The sequence below is a fragment of the Malurus melanocephalus genome, unplaced genomic scaffold, assembly GCF_030028575.1.
Source record: "Malurus melanocephalus ecotype Western Australia unplaced genomic scaffold, MMel_1.1 scaffold_166, whole genome shotgun sequence".
In the NCBI taxonomy this organism is placed as follows: Eukaryota; Metazoa; Chordata; class Aves; order Passeriformes; family Maluridae; genus Malurus; species Malurus melanocephalus.
Window position 1 is genome coordinate 850221 of NW_026623398.1, and position 27250 is coordinate 877470.

At 38.9% G+C, this 27250-nt stretch overlaps 1 protein-coding gene across 1 annotated transcript; it reads left to right on the plus strand.

Moving 5' to 3' along the window:
* Positions 1-1331: 1331 nt before the first annotated feature.
* On the plus strand, positions 1332-26504 carry GFRAL (GDNF family receptor alpha like). The gene is made up of 10 exons (XM_057372188.1): positions 1332-1353; positions 4538-4672; positions 10271-10429; positions 11911-12360; positions 13043-13099; positions 13697-14024; positions 15899-16158; positions 19115-19213; positions 24185-24266; positions 25277-26504. The coding sequence occupies exons 1-10, from the start codon at positions 1332-1334 to the stop codon at positions 25362-25364; spliced, it is 1680 nt and encodes a 559-aa protein (XP_057228171.1). The 3' UTR covers positions 25365-26504.
* The last annotated feature ends 746 nt before the right edge of the window (positions 26505-27250 follow it).

Genomic DNA, 27250 nt, shown 5'->3' on the forward strand with positions numbered 1-27250 from the left:
ATTTTCCCTGAGCTAAGAAAAAAAMCGCAAAATCTGGATTTTAGGTCAAGTGATTTCAACCACTATATYTGTCACTATGATAAGCAAGCTGGAAATTTTGTGACATCTTTTTGTTTGAGGCATTTAAGGACCAAATACAGTTTAAAATGTTCTGTATGGGATAGGCATTTATGAAAACAAGATTCATGTGTAGTATAGAGAAATCAATAGGGATCTGTTGCTTCCTCCTCCTTCCACTGCAAAAGAGCACMCACTGAAGCCAGCAGGTGTAAGATTGCATCCTTCATGGTTGGTTGCTTCGTTGTTAAGTACCAAGGCAGCTGCTGACTTTTGAATGGAAAACTGGCTTTTATGTGTTTTAGTGAAACACCTGAAATTTTAATCATAGTCCAGTCTGGGTCTAGATTAGATATTAATTATTTGTTCCCCTGGTCTGCTCTCCAACAGCAAATATTCCATAGGACTTCTCTCTCCTTAACGGATCAAGATAATGTCTACATCTGAGAGGAAAAGCAATCCACTTCTAAAATGTATTGAAAAGTGCTGACTGAGGATGATCGGAATAGCAACAGGCATTTTTCAAAGAGTTTGTAGGCAGCAGCTAGAGAGCTACTCTGTTAGTTTCTCTGGAGATCGAGTGAGAACTAAATGCAGAGGGAATGCGAGATCCCGTGGAAAATGCCGAAGAGCCACTTCTCATGTCCGGCAGTCCGACTTGGCGATTGGTGGCCAGAGAAGAGATGTAAACCAAGGGTGTAACAGGGCCAGCAAAGGCCGCTCACGGGGCGGGAAGCTTTATTCCCCGCTGCTGGAAAGAGATGGGCACAGGCACAGGCAGAGGGAGAGGCAGAGGCACAGACAGAGATGGGCACAGGCACAGGCAGAGGGAGAGGCAGAGGCACAGACAGAGGTGGGCACAGGCACAGGCAGAGGGAGAGGCAGAGGCACAGACAGAGGTGGGCACAGGCAGAGGCAGAGGGAGAGGGAGAGGCAGAGGTGGGCACAGGCACAGGCACAGGCACCATTCACACGGACGGTGCCAGCCCTGCCCCGTGAGGCGGGCACAGCCACAGGCACAGGCACAGGCACAGGCACAGGCACAGGCACAGGCACCACTCGCACGGACGGTGCCGGCCCTGCCCCATGAGGCGGGCACAGGCACAGTCACAGGCACAGGCACAGGCACAGGCACCACTCGCACGGGCGGTGCCAGCCCTGCCCCGTGAGGCGGGCGGGGCTCAGGCCGCTGTCCCCCGGCCGGTGCTGAAGGGGCGGCGCCGCTCCGGCACCTGAGGCCCCGCCGAGCGCGGAGCGCAGCGCCCGSGGCCGCCATGGCCGCGCTCCTGGGCAGCGGTAAGTGCGGCGGGCCGGGGGCTGTGCCGGGACCCCGCCTCGCCCCGAGCCTCCCGGCACTCCCGGCCTCACGGCTCCTTCTCCCCAGAGGCTCCGGGCGGGGCGCAGGTGCCGGGCGGGGTTGGCAGCGGCGGCTCCGGGAGCGCTCTGCAGCAGGGCTGGGGCAGGGCTGGGGCAGGGCTGGGGCAGGAGTGGGACCGGCCAGGACAGGACACCCCCGCTGGGACTCCTGTCTGAGTGAACAGACACTTGTTTGCTGGCTGGGGAGCGCTGGGTGCTGGCAGGGCTGCACAGAGGGCTGCTGGCACTGCCTTGGGTTTGAGAGGAGGAAAAGGGAAAATCAACAAAGCTACGGAAGGATTTGGTGCAGGAGAATACAATGAGACAAGTGTGTTTTAGCTTCTTTTTATTCTCCTTTYCTGCTCTCTGCATACTGTATACATGCTGCTTCTGTTTTTAACACCCCGCTGCTCTAAACTTTTATTCCTGCGTTAAAAGTATTCTGTAGGTAGTTCTGCCCCAGGCTTTGTTAGAATAAAGTTGTCATTTATTGATTTTCAACTCTATTGGAAGTATTCAGCTGTAGTTTTCCATTTTGCCTTTGGAGCTAGTAATCTCACTGTTCTTGCCAKTGGATAGAAATACAGTTTGGCTTCCCAATATTAATTATTATTTATTTACATTATTTTAGGATTGCAGAATTGGGAAATGTAATTCCTCCATTCCTCAGTTCCCAATCTGCAAACTGAAGGTGCTAGAATATTCCTTTTTAATCTCCTTTTCACTCTAGACACCAAATTCTACAAAGAACAGAGAATTTTCACTTACCCAGTGAACYGGTAGACACTTGCATAAAAATACAGGCATCCATAGAAATTTAAGCTTATGTGTCCTCGTGTAACAGAGGACCCCTCTAAAAGTTTTAGCTACAAACTAACTCTTAGATGCCCTGAACTCTTCGGAGCAGAAGTCACTTAGTATTCCAAACAGTAGAATAAATAACTGAAGTAAAAGACTGAAGTAATRCCTGTCAATTTAAGAAATTGTATAAGCTACAGTGCCCTGGATTCTAAAATCATATAGTACAGTTTGTTTCATGCAGGCTTCTGGCAGCATACCCGCCTCTGTACTGCTGAGAGAACAAAGACCCATCTGTAATATGTCATTAGACCTAAAGAAGCCCTTTCTTATGCTGAATTGCCTTCAAACATAGATTATGCTCTTCAGCTCTTTATTTTTGCAAAAAAATATCTCCTCGTTTTTTGTGGGCAGTTTTCAGGTAGATTCAAAATAAGTAACAGTGTGAAATACTCCTTAAAAAGTATCAGGAAGGCTGCACATTCAGCCCTGTTTTGACTGTCTCAGCCACAGGTCCTTGGAAACTGTCTGAAAATGAAGAAGACAACACAGTCTATGGGCTGTGAATCCTAGCCAGATGAGTAAATCTTCTGTTGTGTTAGTACCTACAAAACAGATAAATGGTCATCCAGAAAAATACCTTTTCTTAATAAGTTTGGGGGTTAATAAGTTTTTATTGTTTTTATATATGTAGTGATTTATATATATATATATAGTGATTTTCACCTGTAAGGTATTTGGCAATTTTTTTTCTCTGCCATCTGAATAAATAGTGAATATTTTCACAATAAGAAAGACTTTTTGGAGACAGTCCCAGAACTGAAATGTTGTCATAATGAACCAAGATCATCCCTATGGATAGAGCCAGCTGCACATTTCTCGATGTTCAAGAGGTCAGAGCTGTTTCTATCCATGTGTCTCCAAGGCTGATGTACAGACACAACCTAAAAGTGCTTCAGGCTGGAACTCACTCAAATCACCACCAGCCCTGCACAGACCTGAGAGCTGCCTGGAATATGCACAACTGAGGAAGGATTAGCACCAGCTGTTCTAAGCACATGTGGCCTCTCCTTTGTCTCACAGGCACACTAGATGCTGTTGCACCTGTCAATATAAAGTATTAAATGTTATTTCATATTTATTGACACGCATCCAGAAAGCGTTCCCTACAGCAGCACTATTATATCACTGATAAACAATTTCCAGAAGGGATGGCATCACATCTAAACATCAGTGGCTCTTCAAGATTTTCAAGAGGGATAATTTCTTATTCYGAAATATATCATTGGAAAAAATGAATTTCTTTGGAAAGGATCTGGACAAGTCCTCAAGCAATATTTCTTGCCTCTTGCACATGATCTTAAGGGATTAAACAATGCTTGAAAGTTGAACAAAGTTCAAATTTCATGTGAATTTACCTGAACTTGAGGGGAGGAAGAAAAGATATTTTGTCTGGGAAATGCTCTGCCCTTCAACAGCTAAGGAAAACACTCACATCAGGTGTTCAGTGGGTAGTTTGATAAGRCCTGAAATCAGTGACTGAAACTTAATTTTATAGAAAATAAAGACACATTATTAAAAATTAGCAGTTATCTTACCATGGGAATGTTAATAAAAGAGTAAAACCCCAGCTGATTTATCTTTTCTTAGCAAGGTAATTTAATTTTCTACTGATAAGTCTCAGGCAGTGCTGCTTTAAAATTGTGTACCTTGAAACCTCCAGAACTTTTTTTTTATGCAATTAACAGGTTCAATGCACTCAGGAAAGCAGATAAAGACATAAATGTTGCTTTCAAGAAATGATGCATATATGAAGTAAAAACAGAGAAGGTGAAGAATACTGTGTTTATTTCTAAAATATAATCATGTGTATTMTCTAACAGTTGTGTAGCTGTCAAATCTCTCTTTCACATCGTCTATTCATAGGAATTACTGTATAGTCTAGCTTGGTGAGATTTCCTGCTAAGAAAGTGCTGTTTCCTCTAAATTTTTTACTGTCTTCCTTTCTGGAATTTATTATGGATCTTAGAACTGCAGCAATTTCTGTATATCTATGCAATGATGTAATATATAGCTATGGTTGATGTTGTAATACTSGGGTAAAACCAATGCAAAATATGCTGCACTGCAACTTCGAACATTCAAATTTAATATTCCAATTGCAAAACTGAGGAAAAGTTTTTTTTCTGCTAAAAATTAACTTGATGGCAAACTTGAATCTACAGAGAAACTGTAGAAAATTATATTTTTTTAAATCTGTGTGTAAAGCAAAAACATCAGTACAATATCTACTGCATTAAATAGTCATTATATTCTGTTTTTACAGTGTTGTTCATTTACTTCACATGTATATCAACTGTCCAGACTACTGACTGTCTGCATTTGAGGGAGCAATGCATAAATGCTGCAAATGGATGTGAGAGTGTCTGGAATGTGGTTGAAGATGCCTGCAATATTTCAGGTAACTCTGTACACAGTTTTATTTTGAATTGTTGTATGTTTCCATTTTTATAGCTTATTGCAATATTGCTGTGGTAACTAAATGAAGTYGGTGAGATTTTGAAGAGGAAAATTATGGGAAAAGACAGTCAGCTTCTGAAATCCTTTACAATGGCCAATGCTGCTTTTAGTAACCAACACACTGTCTCTTCAAGGAAGTAATAAATGAAATTTGTGCACTATGAACAAAGTCAGAGCCTGAACCAGCTTAAGAAGCTGAATTCAGCAGAAATGAGGCTCTTGCAGGAKCCTGTTAAATAAAGCCAACGTGCAACTGGAAAAGAAGTTCCAACCTTGTTTTATATAATTTGGAGGAGTTGATCTGTCCCCTCCCTGGCAGTGTTCAAGGCCAGGCTGGATGGGGCTCTGAGCCACCTGCTCTGGTGGRAGGTGTCCCTGCACATGGCAGAGGSGTTGGATCTCGATGTTCTTGAGGGTCCCTTCCAACCTAATCCATTCTATGGTTCCATAATCTCACACAATACCCAAACCAATGTAGTAGTTCTTAGAATAATGTTTAAAAATTGTACTAGAACAAGAAGAAGATAAAGAGTACTTCAAAGAAAATTTTATTGTAAGAAGGCACACTGTATTTTTCTGTCAATAGTACTAACAGGTCACAGTGATTCACTTGCAGGGATGACGGTATGATAAAGTGCAGATTATGACATGACTAATCCTCCTTGAATTGCTAAACAGATTCTCACATAAATGAAGGCTGAAAATTAGTGTCTGCCTATTTTCCTTGCACTTCCAGCACTTGGTGCTTCATTTCCAAATAATCCATGTTTTAAGTAGGGAAAGACCAGGTATTATAAGTTTGACCTGAAACTCACCCTAATATCTGTGGTTTTTCAACTGAAAATGTTCCTTTGTCTGAAGGTCTGTTGTCTTCTTGAACAAATCTTGGGTGCCTTTCACCACCTCTTTCTTTAAATCCCTCCAAGATCTTGCTGTTAAATGCTGAGAATCCACTTTCCAGCCACTGTGAATACGGAAAGGAGAAGAGTGGCACTGTAGTCTGGGAGTGCCATTAAACCAAGCTAGTAATGGCACTTTTGATAGAGGTGTCAAGGGCTTTGATCTGCCACTACATCATTGGTAGCAAATGATAAGGGCCAGGGATTATTTTCTTGAGTTTACCTTTACCCATCATGGGACAATATGCAGTGGTGAATCAGAGGTACCTACCATGGAAATCTCCCTCCTTCTATAATAATGTTATTTGAACAGAACAAGMCGTGTTGTGCTGCCATCATCTGTTCTGAGCCTCAGCTGTAGTGGAGTTGATAAAGTAAATGTCCCTCTGTTTTGAGGGGGAAAAGTGAATGTCCCTCTGTCCTGATGTCAGGACCCAGTCTGACCTGTGGGGAAGCCAGGCAGCAGAAGTTGYTTGGCTTCATGGTCRATAAGSCATTGCTGAAACATTTACCTGCAGYGTGARCTACCTGAAWGAATRCCTCTGTCTGATCTSTTGCATKCATTTGGTGTCMCAAATATACCAAGTCACAAAGCAATATTTCAAATAATTAGAGCAGAAAGTTCTCTGAGGGGTCTTTCTTAGTGTGTCCTTTTTCAGATACTTATCTACTTTGCATAAAATTACTGAATACTTTTAAGAAGAGATGGAGCAAATGAAAAATACATGAAACAGTTACAACCAACCCCAAAGCGACTGGGCTTCAGTCCATGTTCTATTGATCTGTTAAATATTTTATGTGAAGTGAAACAGTTTCAGAAGATATCGCTGCTCTTTGGAAAAAAAGTATTGGAATATGCAGTAATTTGTGGCTCAAGTGACCTAAAGAGGAGTTCTCTAGAACAAAATCAGAACAAGCTGAATTTGCTTCTCTCACATCATTCACAAAGACATTAGCACCAAGGCTACCTGCCATAAAGATCAATATTTGTGCTGCAGCCTATTAACCTTGATACCCTCCAGCCAGATGAAGTGGGCCAGCATGATTACTTCTTTGGTACCCCTTTGGAAGTACTGCTTTGTCCCATAATATGATATTTCTGTCTCTCATCATCCTATGTACTTATTCACTATTATTAATTATCCTGGTAACTGGGCCAGAGAAACCTTCCAAAAAAGATTATTCTTGTGATTGCTTGTTTGGTTTTGCATGTATGTGTTTCCTTAGGATAATRGCTTTTGGCAAGGACTCTCCAGCATTGCAGAGCACTCAGATATTGTGTTGGGTCTAGGACAAATTATACTAAATGTGCTTATTAGGAACCATGATCCCAGAGCATGTAAATGCAGTCAGACAGCTGATGGTGCCTTTCAGACAGCCCACAGAACAGTGACAGAAAATCTACAGCAGCAGCATCAGTAAGAATAACATTGTACTGCCTGTCATGTGCAAGTCTAGAAGCTTCGTGGATGAGCTGCAGGGATGGAAAAGGTACTTTGAGCACAAACACATTATTTGGGGGCAATAGACAACAGGGTAAATATTTGGGTTTTTAGCTTCTTTATGCAAAGTCTAACTAAAAATTATGATTACACTCCTTCTTTGGGGTAYGAGTTCAAAACTCAGTCCCTCAGACTGCAGTGCAGCCTCAAAGTTAAATGAGTGCATTATCAAGACAATCTTTTGCTCTTTGGAGCAGGTCTGGGAACATTCTCCAAATGACTGYCCAAGTCACTACTTTTCCTGTCAAATTTTCCTTCACTGCTTCCCCACTCCTACAGCAGCATTTCCAGAGTCTCAGTTTACAGTCTTCTGAGTCCAATCCTTCTCCCATTTCTGGGAGAAATATGGAGAAAAGGAAAAATAGGGTGTGAAAATGTCTATGATTCATCTTCCAGGCCAGGATAGAAAATATGAAAATATTAAATTTTCATGAAATAAGATTTTTCATTTTGGAAATATCAAAAGAGTTTCAGCGCTGCAGAATGAGGATTTTAAGGTTTGGGCTTTTATTGGGTTTTTTTGGTTGGATTGTTTTCCTTCTTTTATTTCACTGAAAAAAAAAAGAGACATTTCTAAGCTCTGATTAACCAGAAGTCTAAACTTTCTTAATTTTTCTGAATGGGAAACAACTGTGTTCAAAAGAGAAAAACAACTCAGATCACTTCAATTTTAAGGAATGACATATTGAATTRGATTTGGATTAGTTTACTTTTCTTAGAAGAAGAGAATCGTTGAGGTTGGAAGGATGTCTGGAGATCTATCCAGACTGTGGTCTCACCAGTGCTAGAGAGGAAAACCCCAGACTTTCCCCTGTAGTCTTCAAATTCAGTTCCCACTGAGATGACTGAAGAGCTGACAAAGCAAAAACAGAGATTATCACTCTGGGAGTGTCAGCTTCTACTCTGTCATGTGTCTATCTGTGGTCTTGTGTACATGAATTATGTACCTATAAATAAATCAAATTATGAATAATGGCTGCCAAACGTTAGGTCAAGAGAGATTTTTTTTTTCTAAATGCCTTGGAAGCATATGTATAAGATAAAATATATTGCCTAGAACTAATCCCTGTTAAAATARCAATAATTGAAAACCAGTAATAAAATATTTTCTGCTGTTCATCACAGCTGAATCAATACCATGTACAAACAGACYGATACTGATAATAGGTTTCTACACAGTTTTCGAGAAGTCAGGCAAGGGAGCCCCATAAATCTGGTGTTCTTCCGGATTCTGTCTCTTCCCTTTATATGTTCATAGCCCCACAACCAACCCCCCACCCTCAGCTGTGAGGTGCTCACAGCACATGGGGCCACTGAACACAGCCCCTGACTCCTGGCCATGAATTATCAGTGTCATCAGCACAGGTGAGCTGAGGGGCTGGGGTGCTGCATAAAATATTCTGGGATTTGGGGGGTTTATTCTTCTGGTTCTACTTACCTCTACCCTTGAAGTGTACTCTGGACCTTGARGAAGGCAGTCATAAATTTTGTGAATTAGCTAATTTTTACACAAGCCCCTCCTGATCTTCGCTGCTCTTTTTATACYGCTGGAATATGTTCTCCTGAAATTCTTTTATTATTCCTTACTTAGTTGATAAAATACACTGTCACTACAGTTCCTGGCAAAGAATCCCTCTCTGGCTTCTCTGTAGGCCCCTTCAGATCCTGGAAGGTTGCTGTGAGATTTCCACACAACCTTCTCTTCTCCAGGCTGAACAGCCCCAACTTTCTCAGCCTGTCCTTGTAGGGGACGTGCTCCAGTCCTCTTATCAAATTCATGGCCTTTGTCTGGASTTGCTCCCACARTTCCATGTCCTTCTGATGCTGGGGAGAGAGCTGGATGCAGCACTGCAGGTTGGAGTCTCATGAGAGCAGAGCAGAGGAGTAGAATCACTGCTGACCACACTGCTTTTGGTGCAGCCCAGGGCACATTCAGGGCTGTGAGCACTCACTGTTGGCTCATGATGGGATTTTCATCAACTTCACACCCAAATCTTGCTCCTCGGGCTGTTCCCAATCCCTTCTCTGCCCAACCTGTAGGATTGCCTTAYCCAGGTGCAGGACCTCGCACTTTGCTTCATTGAACATCACAAGGTTTGCCCTGGCTCGCTGCTAAAGCGTGTCAAGGTCCCTCTGGTGCCATCCCTTCCCTCCAATGTTCCAGCTGCACYRCACAGCTTGGTGTCATCAGCAAATTTGTTGGGGATGCACACAATCTCACTATCATAACCATAGTAATAAAATTCTTCAAAAAACTTGTGGCTCATAAAGTAGAAGGCTGATTTACCTTTGTACCATGAACAAGTACATGTTCTTTATTTTCACTACACACACAAGGAAAACATGTCCTGACATCCTGTGTGTCTTTGTCATCGAGTCCAAGTGCACAGGCAAACAACAGGCTTGAAACTGGGCCAGCAAACTAAGGCATCTGCACATTTTTTTTTAATGTTAACTTCTCCCTCATTTTAATTATAAAATACCTGAGAATCAGACTATTATTCTTAGGCTACTTTAAATTTTTTGCCCTTCTCAAACTTAGTCAGGGAAGCTGTTCTACAGGGTAGCAGTTCAAGAAAATATCCAAATGGCATTTGTAGGCTCACACCATCCTCTCATGGGTGAGAGAATCTGACCCAGTGCTGACATCTCAGCGTGGGGTTATCATCACCATTATCATGGGGCTGGGGCTGCCCTCTGTGTCCCCTCTCTCACCCCCTTACGTGGCAGTCCCTCAGCCTTCACTCTGTGTTTCTGTCCCTGTACCAGGCACCTCATTTCTATCCAGGACCAASAAAAGTTTCTCAGTTCAGGATGTGCCCCTTCCACTCCTGGGCACATTTTTAGCTTGSTCTCAGTGCCTTACCTGCCTAAAATACAAGGCATGAGTTTAAGGTTTTAAGTACTTCGTAAATAAGAGCAGATATTCTGGCAATGGATCAGATYAAATAAAAGAGGGTAATTTTGTATCCACAAGCTTATTATATTACTTTGAATATTATTTAAAATTTGCAAAATATGACAAACTGTCTTCTCTTGGCAAAGCATGTTATTTTTGTGCTTCAATTGAATTGTTTTATGTAACCATATCCCTTAAGCGTTCATAAACATTAATGAAATTTTAATTTTAATGGTGAGTTCTAGATAATAAATGCAAGGCAGAAGACACTGTTGGATGTAATAGAATAATCCAGGTCCTGGCTGACAAATACCCAGAATTTAGAAACTGTGTCTGCACTACAGACGATATCTGTAGCATCACAACTTTGCTTGGGAAACAGTGCAGCATTGATAAAGGTAACTAAACATAACGTTTTAATTATGAAATTGTGTAACTACCATTTTAAGTACATTCWTCTTCAAATATACAATTTTCTTTGCATATTTCTCAAGTCTGATAAATGCCCCCAAAAATTAGTTTTGTGTTTTCTATGATATTCACACTCCAGCATGCTTATAAAAAACAAAAGCAATAAAATGCATGTGAGAAATTCAGATGGTTTCTAAAGATCTTGTTGAATCCACGGGAAAGAAAGAGTGAAAGCAAAATGTATAATGAGGGCTACTCATTGTCCACGGAGGTGTGAGAGCCACTGGCTGAAGGCTGTGTATATGGAGAGACACATCCAGCACCTTACGAGTGAATGAATGGGGATGCACAGAGGGGCAGTTGTGTCACACGGTGCTGCAGAGGACTGTCACTACCTCTAGGAGAGGGTACGGGATGTGGGAAACAATCACCACCTTCATAAAGCTGTGTATAATATATATAGTGCATCTTAAAATTTCTATTGTAATCAATGGGCCCATCTCACCTCAATTTAGTTTTTATTTCTCTGAGAACTCTTACCCCTGCAGAAAACCTATCTCTAATTGAGAATTACTTGGTACATGAAGAAATTGCAGTTTCTGGTCCAATGTCTCCTGGCATAATGGTTAGCAAAGCTGACACAGGAGAGGTAAAATGAGCCAGTGAATGAAAGTCTGCAAAGGGAGTTTCAAAGCTGGYTCCTGGCACTGATCCATCACACCCTGCTGGCATCAAAAGGCATTCACCTTATCATACTAGAATATGTGGCCTTATTGCAGAGGAAATAACATCCTGATCTGTTATTCCTTGCCCCAAACGAGATGTATGGTTACCTGAAACCTAATGTTGGTGTCATTGGAACAGTTGCTTTTGCTTCTAGCAAAATGAACTATTTATATAATTTTTGCCAAATGAGATTACATTTCTCACCAGTATAGAAAAAAATTTGGATGGATTTACACTAGTGTTGAGTTTGCCAACAGAGGATAGCATATGGTGTTGGTAGGCACTTTGAGGAGTAATTCTCCCTAACCTCAATTATTATTTTATGTAATGAATCAACCATCTTCTGGAATTGTCATTMTCTCTTTAAAAATTTGCTTAAGGTGGTAATCCACGATATTTCCAAACTGTGGRTGGTTAAAATTATGTGAAATTAATGCAGTAATTTATGTAAGGATTTTCCAGTAGTTTTTAGTGAGGATTTTGTACTACTGCTTTGCTGCTGAAATCTKAGAATGGACTACACTATACAGTTAACAGCATACAATAAGCATGAGGAAGATTCATTAGTCTGTAAGACTGAAATTATTCCGTGTTTGCACACAGCTCAGAATTGAACTAGGTTTGTTTCATTCATTCTAACGCACTTAGACACAATTACCCTTTCCCTGAGATTTTGTGCTGACCTGWGATGATGCTCCATCTTCCGTGTGATTTACAACTCTATTTGTACCTATTTCTGCAGAGTATTTGGAACCTTTCTCAAGGTCAGGCGCTGAACTGAGTATTAGGCAGCAMAGAAACTCCAAAGACCGAAGGAGCTCTGGAGAATTAGAGCCCGACTGCAGCCTTGCGAAGCAGCGCTGCCGAGAGGAGCCGCGCTGCTCTGCCGCCTACAGGAGCTTCCAGCGGGCGTGCCMGGCAGCAAACTGCAGGTTCCCCGTGCCTGGAGAGTGTTTGTTAGCCTGGAAAGAACTGAGGAAAACAGCCCTGGGGCAGTGCACGTGCTCAGAGCCCCTGCAGATGAAGTGCATTAAAATATGGAAGGGGATATTTAACAACCCCTGTTTGCAATACTCTCTGGAGAGCCAAGCCTCAGCAGCTAGTGAAAATGATGACGACCATGATGACTATAATGGTGATGTTGATGGTGAGAAAAATGTGGCCATTGACACAGATTTGTGCTATTCCAGCAGTYTGAATGCTTTCATACATAACAGTAGTGACCACAGTCTGTGAAAAAGGTTTCCTTTCCCAATTTAACTCTGAAAATGAGATCATTTTAGGCAGTTAATTTATAAATTCACAATCTGACAGAAAATGAAGGCTGAGTGCAAATACGTTGTCCTTCAATATGTTAACCTGATATAACCTGATTCAAATCAGTCCTTTTTAGTTTTCACTATGCATAGAAACAGTATAAGAACAATAAAAATATTTTTCTAATAGCAAGAATTGTCTGCTTGCTTTGACTTTAGGCCATGACAAACAGTTACTTGAACTTGAAAACTGGACTGCTAATAAATACATGAAGGCCAATGGCTTTTATTTATTCACAAGAAATCTGACTTTATAATGCACTGAGAAGCTCTAAAAAAACTCTTCTTGACTTCATAGGATCTATAATGATGTAAAAATTGTTAGCAGCAACCTCTGATAAACTGTGCTTTGACTCCAGATCTTATGAATATATGTAATAGTGGGTTTAGAATTTCTTAATGGGTTCTATTTGGTCAAACCAAATTGTTAYATTCTTGTTTATTTTTACAACTGGCACTATGCCAGAAAGACACCCAATACTTTAAAGTTTAAAAGCTATATTTATTCATCACTTATTATTTATTACTTATGCCTGTATCTGTGTCTTTTTCTTCTAGATAATATTAACACAGAAACAAAATTACAGTGGGGTTTTTCTACTCTCTTCAAACAAGGTAAGACTGAATTTACTTATGGATCCTGATAAATAATTTTAGCTCTGCTTTTAGACASTGTACAACATATTTTAGATTAAAACTAATACTTTTCATTCAAATAATGAGCAGGGGGGTTAATAGACCCAACATATTTTCAGTTAAGATACTGGGCAGAGAAGAATCAAAAAATATCAGGTAACAATCATGATTCTGTTAAATTTACAAAAGCAAATCCCATAAACATTTAAGGGTCAGAATTTTCTAGATATTTTTGGAAGGTTTATTTCACAGTCTAGGAAATATCTAAACTGATGCTAAAAACACAAAAATGCCATTCATATTCTCCTCTTCATTACTTATTACATAGCCTAGCATAAGACTGCACACTGGAGATTTCAGCAGTTTTGGGAGGGTTGCTTGTGAGGGCCAAGCTGTGGAAGAGAGAATTATGAAGGTTACTCAATAGGCTTAAAGGAAACAATGCTGGAAGAGCTGGGTAGAGTTTTGGGAGTCAAGCTTAGTTTGCTGGGAATGTTGTAGAYAGGCTGCCTACCAGTCATCACTTGAGAAAAAATTTCTTGTGATTTCATTTTTTAAAACTGTTACTCTTTTTAGGGTACACAGCAAACAGGAGCTGTTTGGATGTGAACAGGGAGTGTGTTGAAGATGAAGTATGTAACAAACAGTTGTCYCTGTACCTTAAAGTTTGCTCAGTAAATAAGAAGTGCAACATGGAAGAATGTCAAGCAGCCATAAGGTTTTTCTATCGAAACATGCCTTCTGAAGTTGCCCAAATGATGATATTTTGTGATTGCATCCAGCACGATGAGTCTTGCTACAGAGCCAAAGAACTTCTCCATGGCAAGCCCTGTGCAGTTACTGTAGTTTCACCCCCATCATGTCTGAATGTAATCCACATGTGTGAAGAGAATGAATTGTGCAGGTGAGTAGAAGAAATATCTTGCCCAGTAAGCTGCTCTTGAATAATGATTTGGTCAAACCATTTTTATATGTACTTTTTATATCTTGTCCATAACAAAATTATTTCCTGTGCTGTGTTTGACATCTTCACAGATGTTTGCATCAACTGTGGTAATTCCAGAAGTAATTCCACAAGTAAACTGAAATGATTAATTTTCAGGAAGGTCTGGGATCTAATGTGGCTTTTCTTCTGCCTGTATCATGACACTTGACACCATTTTTGCTTGACAAACTATGCCATTGCATATTTTCATTACCACTGTCTTCAGATAACACCTGCCTGTCTGCACCTTTGCCCTCTAGCAGTTTGCCCAAGTTGTGCAGCAGCCCAGAGATGTTTGTTTGGTTAAAGTAATTACCATTTGAGGGCAGAGTCTGACCCTTTGTACCCAACAGCCATGCAACCAACTTGGCCTGTTCAGAAAACTTGTGTCTTATTCTGTTCATTTCAAGGATATCTGCAAAAAGTCTGCAAAAAGCTGGCCTGAAACATGCATAGATCACCAAACTCATAAAGGATAAAGCCCTTCCAAAACTTCATTTTATTTTTATAAAACATGCAACAGGATTGCCCATATTTGTAGTTCAACTTAATTGCCACCCTTTATGAATGGTCAATTGGSCCACTTTGGTTTTCAGCCTAGTCACCTTATGAACTGGACCTGAATTTTGCCTCAAATGTGTGCTCAAATTAAACTTCAATCAACAAACCAGGAGGCCAAGAGATGATTTTGGTTTTGTGCAGATTATTCAGATTATTCATGTCAGTGAGAATGGTCAAAGATCTGGGCTACAAATGTATATCCATACATGTACAGTCRTGTAATATCATAATTGAAAATTTCTAAATTCCCCATGACTTTGGGAACATTAATGTTTCCTGGCATTAAGTGCATATAATTAAAATTATTCTGTGAATTATGGCTAGTCACATCCATAAATCAGGAGGTGAATAAAAAATAATTCCATTAGAAGAGAGATGGCATCTGCTTTGAAACATTTGCTTGTGTAATGAAAAAACATTTGCAAAAATTTTCTAGCCAGTGTTGCAGCAGTCCATGCTTTTCCATGTGACATGCTTGTAGCTACCCCACAATATCAACATCAATTAATAACCTAATTCTGTGCTTCAGAAAAAAAGTTTTAGTGCCCTAATATACAATATAAAAGACTTTACCTTTATCATACCCTCACATTTAACATAATAAATTAGTTTTTATTAAATATATACATTTTAATTGATTTATAATGGATATTTTCTTTTGTCATATACAGTGCATTGAAGGCCAATTTCATTCTATCCAGCAAATAAACTGAAATAAGTTGGGGGAATTGATCACGGAAACAATTCTTCATGTAATTTATTTCTGCTGTCAATTTATCTTTAAGTTTAACTGAATTACTTCTACTTTTTTCCAAACCTTGGACATTTTGTATTTTGTTATCATTTGGGAGGCCAAGGGGTTGACATTGGATATAGGTTATTTAATGTAAAACAAGTTCAATGTTTATTCTTCCTTCACACTGCTCAAAAACTGATCCATAGAAYAGCAGCTGGTGTGGTTTCTTGTGGTGACTGGTCGAATTGCCAGTCTGAGTATCTGAGACTGTTGGAATTCACATTGTTTTTTGCTGGATTCTGGGAAAATCTCCCAAAATCTCAAAATTTTCCAAAACCAGAGAAGACTTTATGCCGCCTGTCACTGAATATTGGGATTTTTAAGGCTTAAATGGTACCTTGGAAATATGCTCTCTTTTAGTGGTGTTCCTTATGTCTATTCTTAAAGTGTCTTTGCATACGGTTTTTTTTTTCCTCTTTTTTTCTCCCCATACCAGGAAAAAATACACAACTTTTCGGTCAAAGTGTTGGAGACACGTGACAARAAAATGTTACAATGATGAAGGTTGTCTTGAAACTTTAATCAAGGATGACATTCCCTGCTCTGCCAACGCCGATTGCAAAGCAGCGTACATCAGCAACTGGGGCACGGTGCTGCACACGGAGTGCACCTGCCACGATTTGCCTCCCCTGGAGCAGCCCTTGTGTGAGCTCTTCCATCACATACTACACAGCAAATCCTGCTTCAGTGACTTACGTGAGTAACGTGCAGCTTTACAGAATAATTAGTTTTAAAGAGTATTAAGATATAGTAATCTTTACTATATCTTTGCTAGCACTGGTTTCAGCAAGATCTATAGCTGTGGGTTTTTCAAAATCAAAATCCAAATTCCTCATRCCATGTTCCTCATCTGGTTTGGGAAGAATTTATAATAGTAATAAACCAATGAAGCTGACTTCATGTCTCATTACTTGAATTTTCTGAAATATAAAGAAAAAATAATTTCTGCGGTCTGTATTAATATGCAGATTAGAAAAGTCCAAAGTCTTTGTGTCATTGGCTTAATGTTGTACTTTGGTACACTGTTTTTACAAATAATATGAAGTAGAATTTTGTTTTTCTTACTTTTCTTCTTGGAGGCTAAATATTAGTGAAACTTACACTAGCAATAAACTTCATTCCACAGAAAATAGCTTCATTTATTTAAAGGAGGCTTTAKGATTTGGTCTTCAGTAAAAACACCTGATGAAATTCAGATGAAATGCAGGTACTTTCTCAGAACCAGTAAGGTGCTTTATCAGCTGCTTATTTTTTCAAAAATATACATGTCCTTGCCAAGTCTTTGGTTAAGAGAATTGTTAATGCAATAAATGGCAATATGGGAGCAAATATTAATGTTTTAGTCTCAATCTGGAATGTGCCTTCAAAGCAAAGCTCTTGTTTGTCCCCACGTAATGTGTCATGGGTCACATCACAGGGTGGTTCCTGGACTCCTGCAGTATAAAACTGAACCTGAAGGTTCATCTGCAGCCTCTGCAGTGCTCCAGCTACATCCAGACATCTGGTCCATCAAACAGATCAAAGTATCCTCTTCTCCTCAATTCTCTGATCTATCCCACCAACTATTTTCCTRTGTAAATGCTCTTAGGATTTGTTACTCACTAAGGCATCATGTCTTATTCCAGTTATCTTCTACATGTGTATTCTACAATTATATATATTCTTAAACTAGCTTGGGAGAGGTAACACTATCTGGAGATTTCAATGAAAAGAAATGGCTCTTCATAGTTTTATCTGACTATTTTGAAAATATGTTTGGATTGCATGCATGCATTGAATGAAATATCTGCTTTTGTGGTTCTAGCAACAAAAATGGTACCACTGACAAGGGTGTAATTTTTTTTTTCATGTCCCTCAAAGGTTACCCAAAAAATAAAATCAAGTTGCTGAAACACTACTCCTAGTTTAGTTAATCATTACTCAAATCCATACTCCAAGAAAATAYTAAAAATCATATAACAACTCCCCTGGAAAAGTGACAACGTAATACAGATTTGAGAGTTCTAGCAATGATTTTGCTGATGAATATTATTTACTTGTTTGTTTTACAGCTGAATGTAACAGTCCAAATGAGTGAACACGTCATTATGTTAGTTATTTCTTAACCTATAAAGSAAAAAGATGATCCTCATGTCTGAATAATCAAATAATTGCTGACGATCTTTTGCCATTCCCTGAAGCAGAGTCAGGATAAAGTGGATTGGGKTTTTTTTTGATTGAAACTTCCCTAACCTAATTGGGACTGAAGAACAGAAGCTTATGTTGCTTGTGTGGTACAATTTCCTGGCAGTTAGGCAAAAAGAATTTGGGGGGTTCAGAGCTTTTGGTTGATCATTACCTGCTCTACAGAACATTTGCAAGTCATTGTTAATCTTGCTTTTTTTTTTCTTTTTCTGTATGTCTAGTTGTAATGCAGCTAAACTCATGATGATGATGATTGTGGGTTTTATTCCAAGGCACGTTTTYAATGCCATTCTCTGCATGGCAATTCAGAGGTGTGCAGTGATTACTCTGTTGCAGCCCCCACCCATCCCCTTCCTCTGAATCATTCCTTTGRCCTGGTGGTGATCTTTGGCTGACATTCACTCTTACAGTGACAATGATTGTTGACACTGAAACCTTTCTGAACAGGCAAATACCCACGTTTTGGCCATGGACCTTTGCCTCTAGAACTGGTGTGACCAGACCCACAAGTAGTGTTTACACCATCTTATCCTCCTCCTCTTGCATGGCACTGCCTTTGCTATAAGTGTTTGCTCTTGAGGCTGTGCTCCCAGGGTTACATTTGCTGCAGCCTCGGTAAAAAGCAAGAGCTGTGACTGATTGGCTGCTGTATGAAGCAGAAACACAATGTGGATCATTGCCAGTGTAGGAGCAGTGTCTCGACAGGAATAAGCAAAAATGCCAGTGAGAGAAAGCAAAAATTTAAGTTTCCAAAATATTTTAACTATGGCTTGTACTTTTGGATCTCACAGAACAAAACCAAACTACAGSTAGGTTTAGTCCATTGTTATTTGGAAAATGTTCCAGGCTGCAAATKTGAGCCTTTCTTATGTTTTCATTATGAAGAGGAATACAAATTTCTTGGCTTGCCATTCATGTGAGTAACCAGGCATCCTTGTATGGTTTAGCCTCCTGCTCTGTAAATTATACTATTAAGTAAACCTTCTGATTTTCATTTCAACAGAAGATATATATTTTCAGATTTATTCATGAAATTATTCCCACTAAAAGAACAGACCTTTGTGAAAAAAATTGTTGGGGTCTAGCAATGCAGTCRGAGAATAAGCTCTGTCTTACTCCAGACTATTACCCCTTTCTCATCACTTTTATATTGGTTTGGTGGACCCAATTCTTTGGTGGGCCTATTTTTGAAACAGTTTATGTGAAAAGAGCATTTAAGCTGTTTTGTGGCAGAGAATATTTTCAAAATRTGCTTGTCACCCATGAGAAAAACTAAAGGGGCGGTTTAACTGAGATTGAAAATGAGGAACTGTTATGTACTCATTCAATTTGTTCATCAAKTATCAGTAAACAGTATTTTAAACCAGCTCCCTTTATAAATTCTGTGGCTGTTAGCAAAATATCAAACAATATTTACTTACTATTTTAAAGTAATATTTTGAACAGATATTTTCTTTCCAATATTCAGGTCAAATTTCTCTTCAGAAGAAGGGTTTTTACTGGATGAATACAAAAATGCCAGGAGAAARGGTTTCTGGACCACAGCTCCATTCTTCTGCGATTAATGGTGAGTTTGGGCAAATCACTTCATGATTTTCCACATTACTCTTGAAATACCCCTCAGGTGTGATAGAAAAGACCAAAGCTGGGTCTCTTGGGTGGKTTCAGGCACTGTGGAGGAGGAGCTTGACCTGTTGCTCCTCCATTCAGCCTGGATGTCTCCCTACCTGTTTGGCTTAGCTTATATATCTACAAAATAAAGTTAATCAGACTGAACCAATTTCTCTGATAAATGGTTTAGACACAGATATCTCACAGTCACTGTATTATAATTGGGGATAATGAAGCTATTAAGCCTGCCAGAGCCTGTGTCTCTGTACAGTCATTAGAGAATAGTAGTCATAATGTGTCATACAAATTATTAGCTTTGATGTCATATCTACTTCTGTCTCTCTTGATTTTCTGTAGTAGTTACAAAAACAAAATCAGAAGCCATAGCAAATGGTCTGAGAAGGGGCTTGTGTGACACTCCATCAGACTCCACCTTCTCATGACAGAAGGGCACACAGCATCCCATGGGCTGAAGAGCTGCAGCTGCTTTTATTTCCATGCATTTACAGCAAGAATTTAAGCAACATAAAGTTTAAGGTTATTGAATTAATACACAAATGTTTTCATTACTGAAATAATATTATTCTATATTTCCTTTCGAGGGGCACAGTTACAGAGTGAGAACACTAAAGAGCTTAATGCACAAATATCACCTCTAATGAGAATGACCTGTTCTACCTTGTGCAGGGCAGATTACAATTCTCCAGACATTACTACAAATTAGTTCCCAGAACTGTTACAGAACACTTTTAACAGTGAAAAAAAATAATTCAATCTCTGCATGCAGTAGAAAATGAAGCGACTTCTAACCTCTCCATCCTTCAACTGTTGTTGAAGTGGGCAACCTGGGAAGTATAAAAATGGATTAAGGGAATGGGATTCCTGAGACCTGTATGTGCATAATTAAGTATTTGGCTGTAGTGTTAGCATTAAAATAACTTAAGAATCATGGATGTCATCCCAGTGCTCTCTGTAGCCAAAAAAAAAAAAAGTCAGGGATCCTTAAAGGAAGATTAGTCCAATCTTTTTGGACTGAATTTKCTGCAAGTATTGACTTCTCTTTGCCAAACAGAGAGGGAGCCTGAACACCTAGCTGGAATGAGACTCTAGTGGTTAAATAATGCAAGTCATAATACAGGAAACCCTGCAGTAAGTGAGAAAATGCAAAATGTGTGATATTTCACCCCTGTGACTAGTTCTAACTGTAGACTCTTTCAGTGGGCAAAATGCATTATATGTTTCACTCAGAGATTCAGATAAATATTTGCATAAAGCAGCCTGCACCCAGTTAATGCTGTTCACATTGAAGTTTGAATACTTTCCAAAAAACTTTCCTTGAAGTCTGAACAGAACTTTGGATGGCTTTAGAAAACTAAAATGAATGCTGACCAGCCTAAACCATACTATAAAATATTCTTTCTATTGTAGCTGTCGTACACTAGATGGGAACTCTCTAAACCATAAAAGTCCCATAGGAAACCAGGTCAAGAAGGAGAATTTGATTCAGGATATCTGCCTGATGGTAAAAACCATACTGCAAATTGTTTCATAAATCCCACTGCCAAAAATCTAACCCAGTGTCCTRGATTCATGTGCTAATAAATGTGCATTACTCAGGCTGCAAAGGGAGTTATCATCTTCACAAAATATTTATCTTTAATGAAATCAAATCCCAAGCAGAATTCAGGGCACAGAAGCAAAACAGTTAAGTTGTCAAATATGGCCTTTACGTGTGTGAAGACATTTGAAGACATTTGCTTCTTGGTTATATTCTCCTTGGAAAACAGGGGATAAAATCTGCTCATGTCACTACATCAAAATCTTAGAAGAATCCTTTACTTTGTCATTGAAAGATATAAGGAACTCTTTCACCAGATTAAATGAATGGCCACTTACAGATGAACATGCTCAGAAGAAACTCAGTATTTCTTCATTTTTTTTATCTTAATTTTATACTTCAAACTATAACTTACTGTTACAAAAACTCCAGATTTCTCTATTTTGTTCAGCAGCATTGCAAATCATCACATTGGATAAGATTGCTTTGATAGAAGGAGTCTTTCACAATAAATAATGAATCTGAACATATAAATAGAACCATGGAAGTTACAAATTATTATTCCAGCTTTTGGTGTAAAATGTACCAGGATTATCTTGACTGGATTTAAACACATTCACATTCTCAGGAGGGAACAGGCCAACAGGGTTATCTGTGGGCTGAYAAAATTCTATTAACAAGATGTGATGTGGGCAGTCAGAACCATATAAAGTTTAATGAGACTTTTCCTGTAAGCTTAGATGGGGCCAGAATTTGATCTTATTTTGGAAACAATATCAAAAAAAGATAAATAAAATTAAATTTCTCCAAACTTCTAATATGCCTACCTAATTATGCATTTGCAGCCTGGTTTTGACTTTATCCTATGCAAATTATCTCAATGACTTTACAGATCTGCATAWTTTAAAAGATTCCTGCACTTTAATTTGAAAAATCATTCATGTGGGAAGATAAGGATTTATTTTCATCAGTGGGGAGCTTTGGAACTAAGTTTTGGGTTTTTTATGGAAGGGAAGTCTAGAAATGCAGAACACTTACCCTGTTCTTATGAGATACAATAAAATTGGGCTTGACCCAAAACTGTTGAAATTTCATTTTAAATTGTAGTGTTGTCATGCATTTCCTACTGGGGAGTTKTGCTGTGCTGAGTATTTAGATAAACAAGTAATTTGCAGGGTTTATCTCTAAGAATACCAGCTGCTGTGGGAACTGAGATTACTTCAGCTCCAGTGACTTTAATTTGTAAGGTATCAAACTGTCAATCTGACAGTTTTATAAATGTAGAAAAAAGCCTGTGACAAGCTGCAGGTATCCAAGAAACCTGTGASCACAAGCCAGGATTAATCTGTTCGATGAATATGCACTAGGTGCACGTAAGCAGRTAGAGCTACAACAGACTGTAATCCCACTAATTGTTCCAGCTCTTGGTTCCAGCTGAGCTCAGTTATCCTCTAGCAAGCCCCACGACTTTTTTTTTTTTTTTTTGGACTTTGTCAATAAAAGAGAAAAAAAATATTTTTGTTTATGATTTCAATTTTTTATCAAAATGAAGCACCTTTTACACAATTTATAAGAAAAATATCAAGTTTTGCTGAAAATTTATTAGCCCATTTCTAATTATCCATTATTTTAATTATAATATATAAGATATAATAACTTTTGTGGTGATGTGCTTTAAAAGTTCCCATTCACCTAAARTATGTGTGAAAGTCACTTTCCACTTCAAAAAATTAACTGTTGCCCCTACAGTTGCTCCTGCACTTGTAAAAAGTTTTTAAAAACAGCTGCATGTACAATTACGATTCAGAAACTGAAAAAAAATGCCTTCAAATTACTCTTTTGCAAAAAAATCATCTTAAAGAAATGTWGTAACTTGAGAGCAAGGCCAACTGCTGATGTAGTTTTTAATACATGTTATTAGCAGTCCTCCTTTAAGACCTCACCCCTCTTTCTTCAAAAATTCACCATAGTAAATGTCTCAGTAGGTTACTGGCTGAAATGGAATGTTCATTCCATTTGTGCAAAATTGTGGTGGTTTGAGCACTGCTTTCATTTCTYTTATATTGGGGACCTTGAACTTGGGACAGTTTTTCAAGACAAGGTGAGTGCCATCCTACAATGAAAGCCAGGCAAGTCTAAGCGCCTTCTCCCCTCCTTGTTTTCCTTGCTGTGGAATACACATTCACACCCTCTTCCCAGGGCTGCTCCAGCATCCATAGCACCTGTGCCTGTATTCCATGATCCATGTGCTGCTGCATAAATGTACAYAGAAATGTCTCCTTCAGGGTTTATGTGTGCATACAGATACACAGACAGCACATGGAACATGTAATAATTATAACTGATAACTTATTCAGAGACCAGAGTCTGGCCTTCTCACTGCCCAGATAAGTGGCTCAGTGATGAGTCCAGGAATCCATCTCTTCCTTAGTGAATGTTCCACTGGCTGTGTAGGATGGAGAAGCTCGGGCGCAGCTAAGGCCCTCTACATTTGAATTCCTATATGAACAAAACTTACTTGATTGCAAAAGACTGTAATGCATTTGATTGTGCAAAGAATTAGTGCAACAGGAAAGTCACAAAAAGSTCTCGTGTTTTATGCTTGTGGCTCTGTATTTGTGCCCTCTCGTCAAGCCATCTAACCTCCACACCTCTCCATCCCATGTCCAGGGCTTAYATTACCCTCTCAACTGAAACATTTCCTTCAGAATTTTCAATCAAAACCATTGGATTCATTCCTTCAGGAAAAATAAGTTAGTCCTCATTTGGAAAAGAAAATTTGAAACAGCTCCCAGTTTTTCAACAGTTGGAATTTTTAGCACATAAGCCACCTAAGTGACTTTTTGGTGAGAAGCCTAACAGAAAGAGGAAACTCCATGGGATTGAAGCCCAGAAAAACAGAGTTAGATCCCATTTTACATTAATTTGATTCTGGGTGAAGTATTGCTCCACACAGTAATTATGGTAATATGTGAAAAAGGAAAATAAGTCTARTAGATAAGTAAGAGCCAGATCTGCTCTGATACACAGAATAAAATTAATGTTTCAAAATAAATAAGGAGAATACACCAGAACAAAAATCAGAGTAACAAGCTGTTCCTCTGGAGTAGATACTGCTCTACATATTAAGCACTATAGGAGCTGGTATTTACTAAAAGATRTCTGAAAATTACTTTGTATCAAATGGCAAAGGAAGAGTTATTCTACCACTGGCATACATCTAGGTCTTTTTCCTCCTTCTAATTACTTATGTCAAAATTGATAGTTAATTTAGCTTATATATGTATGCATTCCAATACAAATTTCTAATCTGATTCTTATTACTGAAAAAGTAAATGTTTCATTTCTGTTTTCTGTTTTTATTTATAGGTGAAACTGTCTACATTATTGCTTACTCCTCCTGCATAGCTCTCATCCTAGGAATAGTCCTGTTGACTCTCCTAAAGATCAGGTAATTTGATAGGGATATTAATCACAGTTCTAGGAAACTGAAAAAACAGAAGATGAAACGTTTTGACTTAGTTAAAAGGTGTACATTGTGATTGTCTTTAAAAACAGTCCAGCATGMCCCAGTGATGGAAAGAACTGACATTGTGGGTGTCAGCAGGGGAGAGTGAAATATGATATRTATCTACAATGCCCTCCATTCATGCAGAGATCCCAGGCTTTGGAAGGTTTCATTTCCTGTCCCATAGCAGGGGAAGGTGAAATCTGAATTYAAAAATTCAGTGAGCCTACGTTCCTAGCCCCATAGCAGGCAGCGGTAATGCAAAAAGGAAATGAGAATATTCAGCATTATAACATATTTAGAAACCAAWTTGTGAATGCTGCTATTGTAGTTAATATTCTTGCCAAATGCCATTTTTGCTCATAGGAGTCTGTAAACAACACCCACCATCCCTGCCATCCTTCCCCTTTTCCTCCTCCCTCCCTCTTGTGAGAAACAGCCCATGCACCCTTGCTTGGTAAGAAAACAGAAATGTGCATTCACTTAGTTAAATGAACATGGCCTTTTCTTAAATGATACATTTTCTTGGACCAAATTAAATGGCCAGATTTCAAGAATTACACTGTCAGATGATAGGTAACAGAACATGATGTAGCAGGAGCTACATATAGTGGRAGGGATATTGAGTCAAATTTCATTATTAAATTCCAAGGCAGATCAAAGAGGAATTGTAGAAAAATGCAAAAGGAAAGTCAAGCATATATGGCAACAGAGGCTTGCTTTTTAGGTTCGCAGTTACAGGAATATCAGCATATTAAAAAAAAAATCAGATTTAAAGAACACAGGAGATGGAAGAAAGAACAGTGCATTAATAATAATGGAGGGGATTATTTTATACCACAGGGTTCATTCATAAAAAAAGGGGAATTTTGCCACTGATTTCAATTAAGCCGAAGTTCAAACCAAAATCTCTATAGTTTATTGTTAAATGCATGCACATTCTTTGTTTTCAGAGCCTGCAGAACAAAATATGAGTCAAGAAGTCCCTCGCAAGACCATTCTTCTGAAACAATTATGGCCCATTATAAAAGTCACAGATGAACTACTCTGCTGCTTATGCTTTTYAAGGCTATTCCTGAAAGCTAGCCTGTTGTACATATGCGATAATAAAATATATATTAGAAAAACTACTATAAATTATGGAATTTTGTAGTTATGCATACAAAGTATTTTTATATTTATTAGCTCATTTTAAACCTCACAAGCTGAAAAAAAGGGGGRAAAAAGGCAAAAACATGCTTTCTCTTATTTGTGTAGATTCCCAGTTCTGTCCTGAGCTGCACATTTCCTATATTTTTAGATGCACATGGCACTGGTATCAATGCTACATCAACAGTGGCAATCTTTGAAGCCCACCCTTCTGATCTCAACTCATCTGGAAGAAATTAAAAAAAAAAAATCCACTCAGAAAGATTTTAGAGACCTGATAAAGAGCACAGATGTGACGGTTTTGTCCACCAGGCTCCCAGGTACCCAGTATTCAATGCAGTCTTTGTCAGGCAGCAGTCACAGATAAGCTGCCCGTAGTTTGATGGTGGAGCACGTGTAGGCTAGGAGGAGATCAGGATTACTACTCCTTTCAGAACTAAAATGACTATCTGGAATAATGTTTTGACTCCAAAATATTGTTGCTGAAACTGTGTTTAATTTCTCCTCCAATATGCTCCTGAAAGAAAGGAGTGAGGTTTGCCACTTGAATACAATAACTTTAGAAAGCATTTTTTGGTCTGAATGCCCAGTGGAGAAAGACACTTGCTGGGGCCTGGAGTGCTTGATTCTCAAGAAACGATGACCCATCTCATCCCCTGTATTTCCTATTCATTGTCTCTAGGCAAGACCCAAAATGCCCATTTGTCCCCTTGCACTGTGCTGGGAGTCATGGTCCCTAAACACCATTCTGGATCCCACTCTGTGGCTGTGAGCTCTGGATTTCTCTCTGTAGCTCAGTTGTTTTGGTAGATTTCAGCTTGTATTTACTGCCAGTGAGTTGTCTTTGTTAAATCTTTGTAAMAGCCAGTTCTAGTGAGCACGGGATAATGGACTGCCATTTCCTATTCAGCTGTTACCATGAATAAAACATATATTGTCTTGTTATAATAGCATCTGATTAATTAACTTTATTTTGAATGGGATTAATTTCAATTTTGTTTGAAATCTCACTGAATGCAACTCAGCTCCAGTTGTGACCATGACAGATTACTAATCTGAGGCTACATCTAGGGAGAGATGGAAGACATAGGACTAGAAATTAATGGGATCAGAAAAGCAAGAATCTTCTCAGTGTGACTTTTGCTCCTGGCTTTGGTAACTGGTGAAATTATTAGTGTGAGAGCAAAATCTTAAGTGTACAGTTCTGTTGGGGAGAGGCTTAGAAATTTCTTACAATTATTACAACATGGATTCTCTCTGTCTTTATCATCTGCATAAACCACAGAAAGTCCTTCTTGTTTTGCAATCAAATGTTCTGCCATTACTAAATCAGCATTTATACAAAAAATACAGAAACAGAAAAGTGTAGTTTGTTCATCCAAATGATCTCCTTTAGCAGTCCAGCAATTTGCAGCATTTAGATTACCTCCCACCAAAGTGGTATATTCATAACCTTCATCTTAAAACTGTGAAGTGGGAAGACTTCAAACTGAAATAATGTGGAGAATATGTTGGGTAAAAACATTTCTTTATACAGGAAATATACTTCTGATATGAAATCTGTGCTCGTTTTCAGTCTGAAAAAAAAAAAAAGAGTGAACCCTCCATATGACACATTTGAAGAGATTCTTTTAAATATAGCTAAATTTCAGTCAGGAACAAGGATAGGAACAAAAAATTACCTTCTGTTGTAGAAATTTTTTGTTTTCTTATTATCTTATATTTAGACACTAGAAACCCAACCCATACATGTGCTTAAACACACACATACATTATTA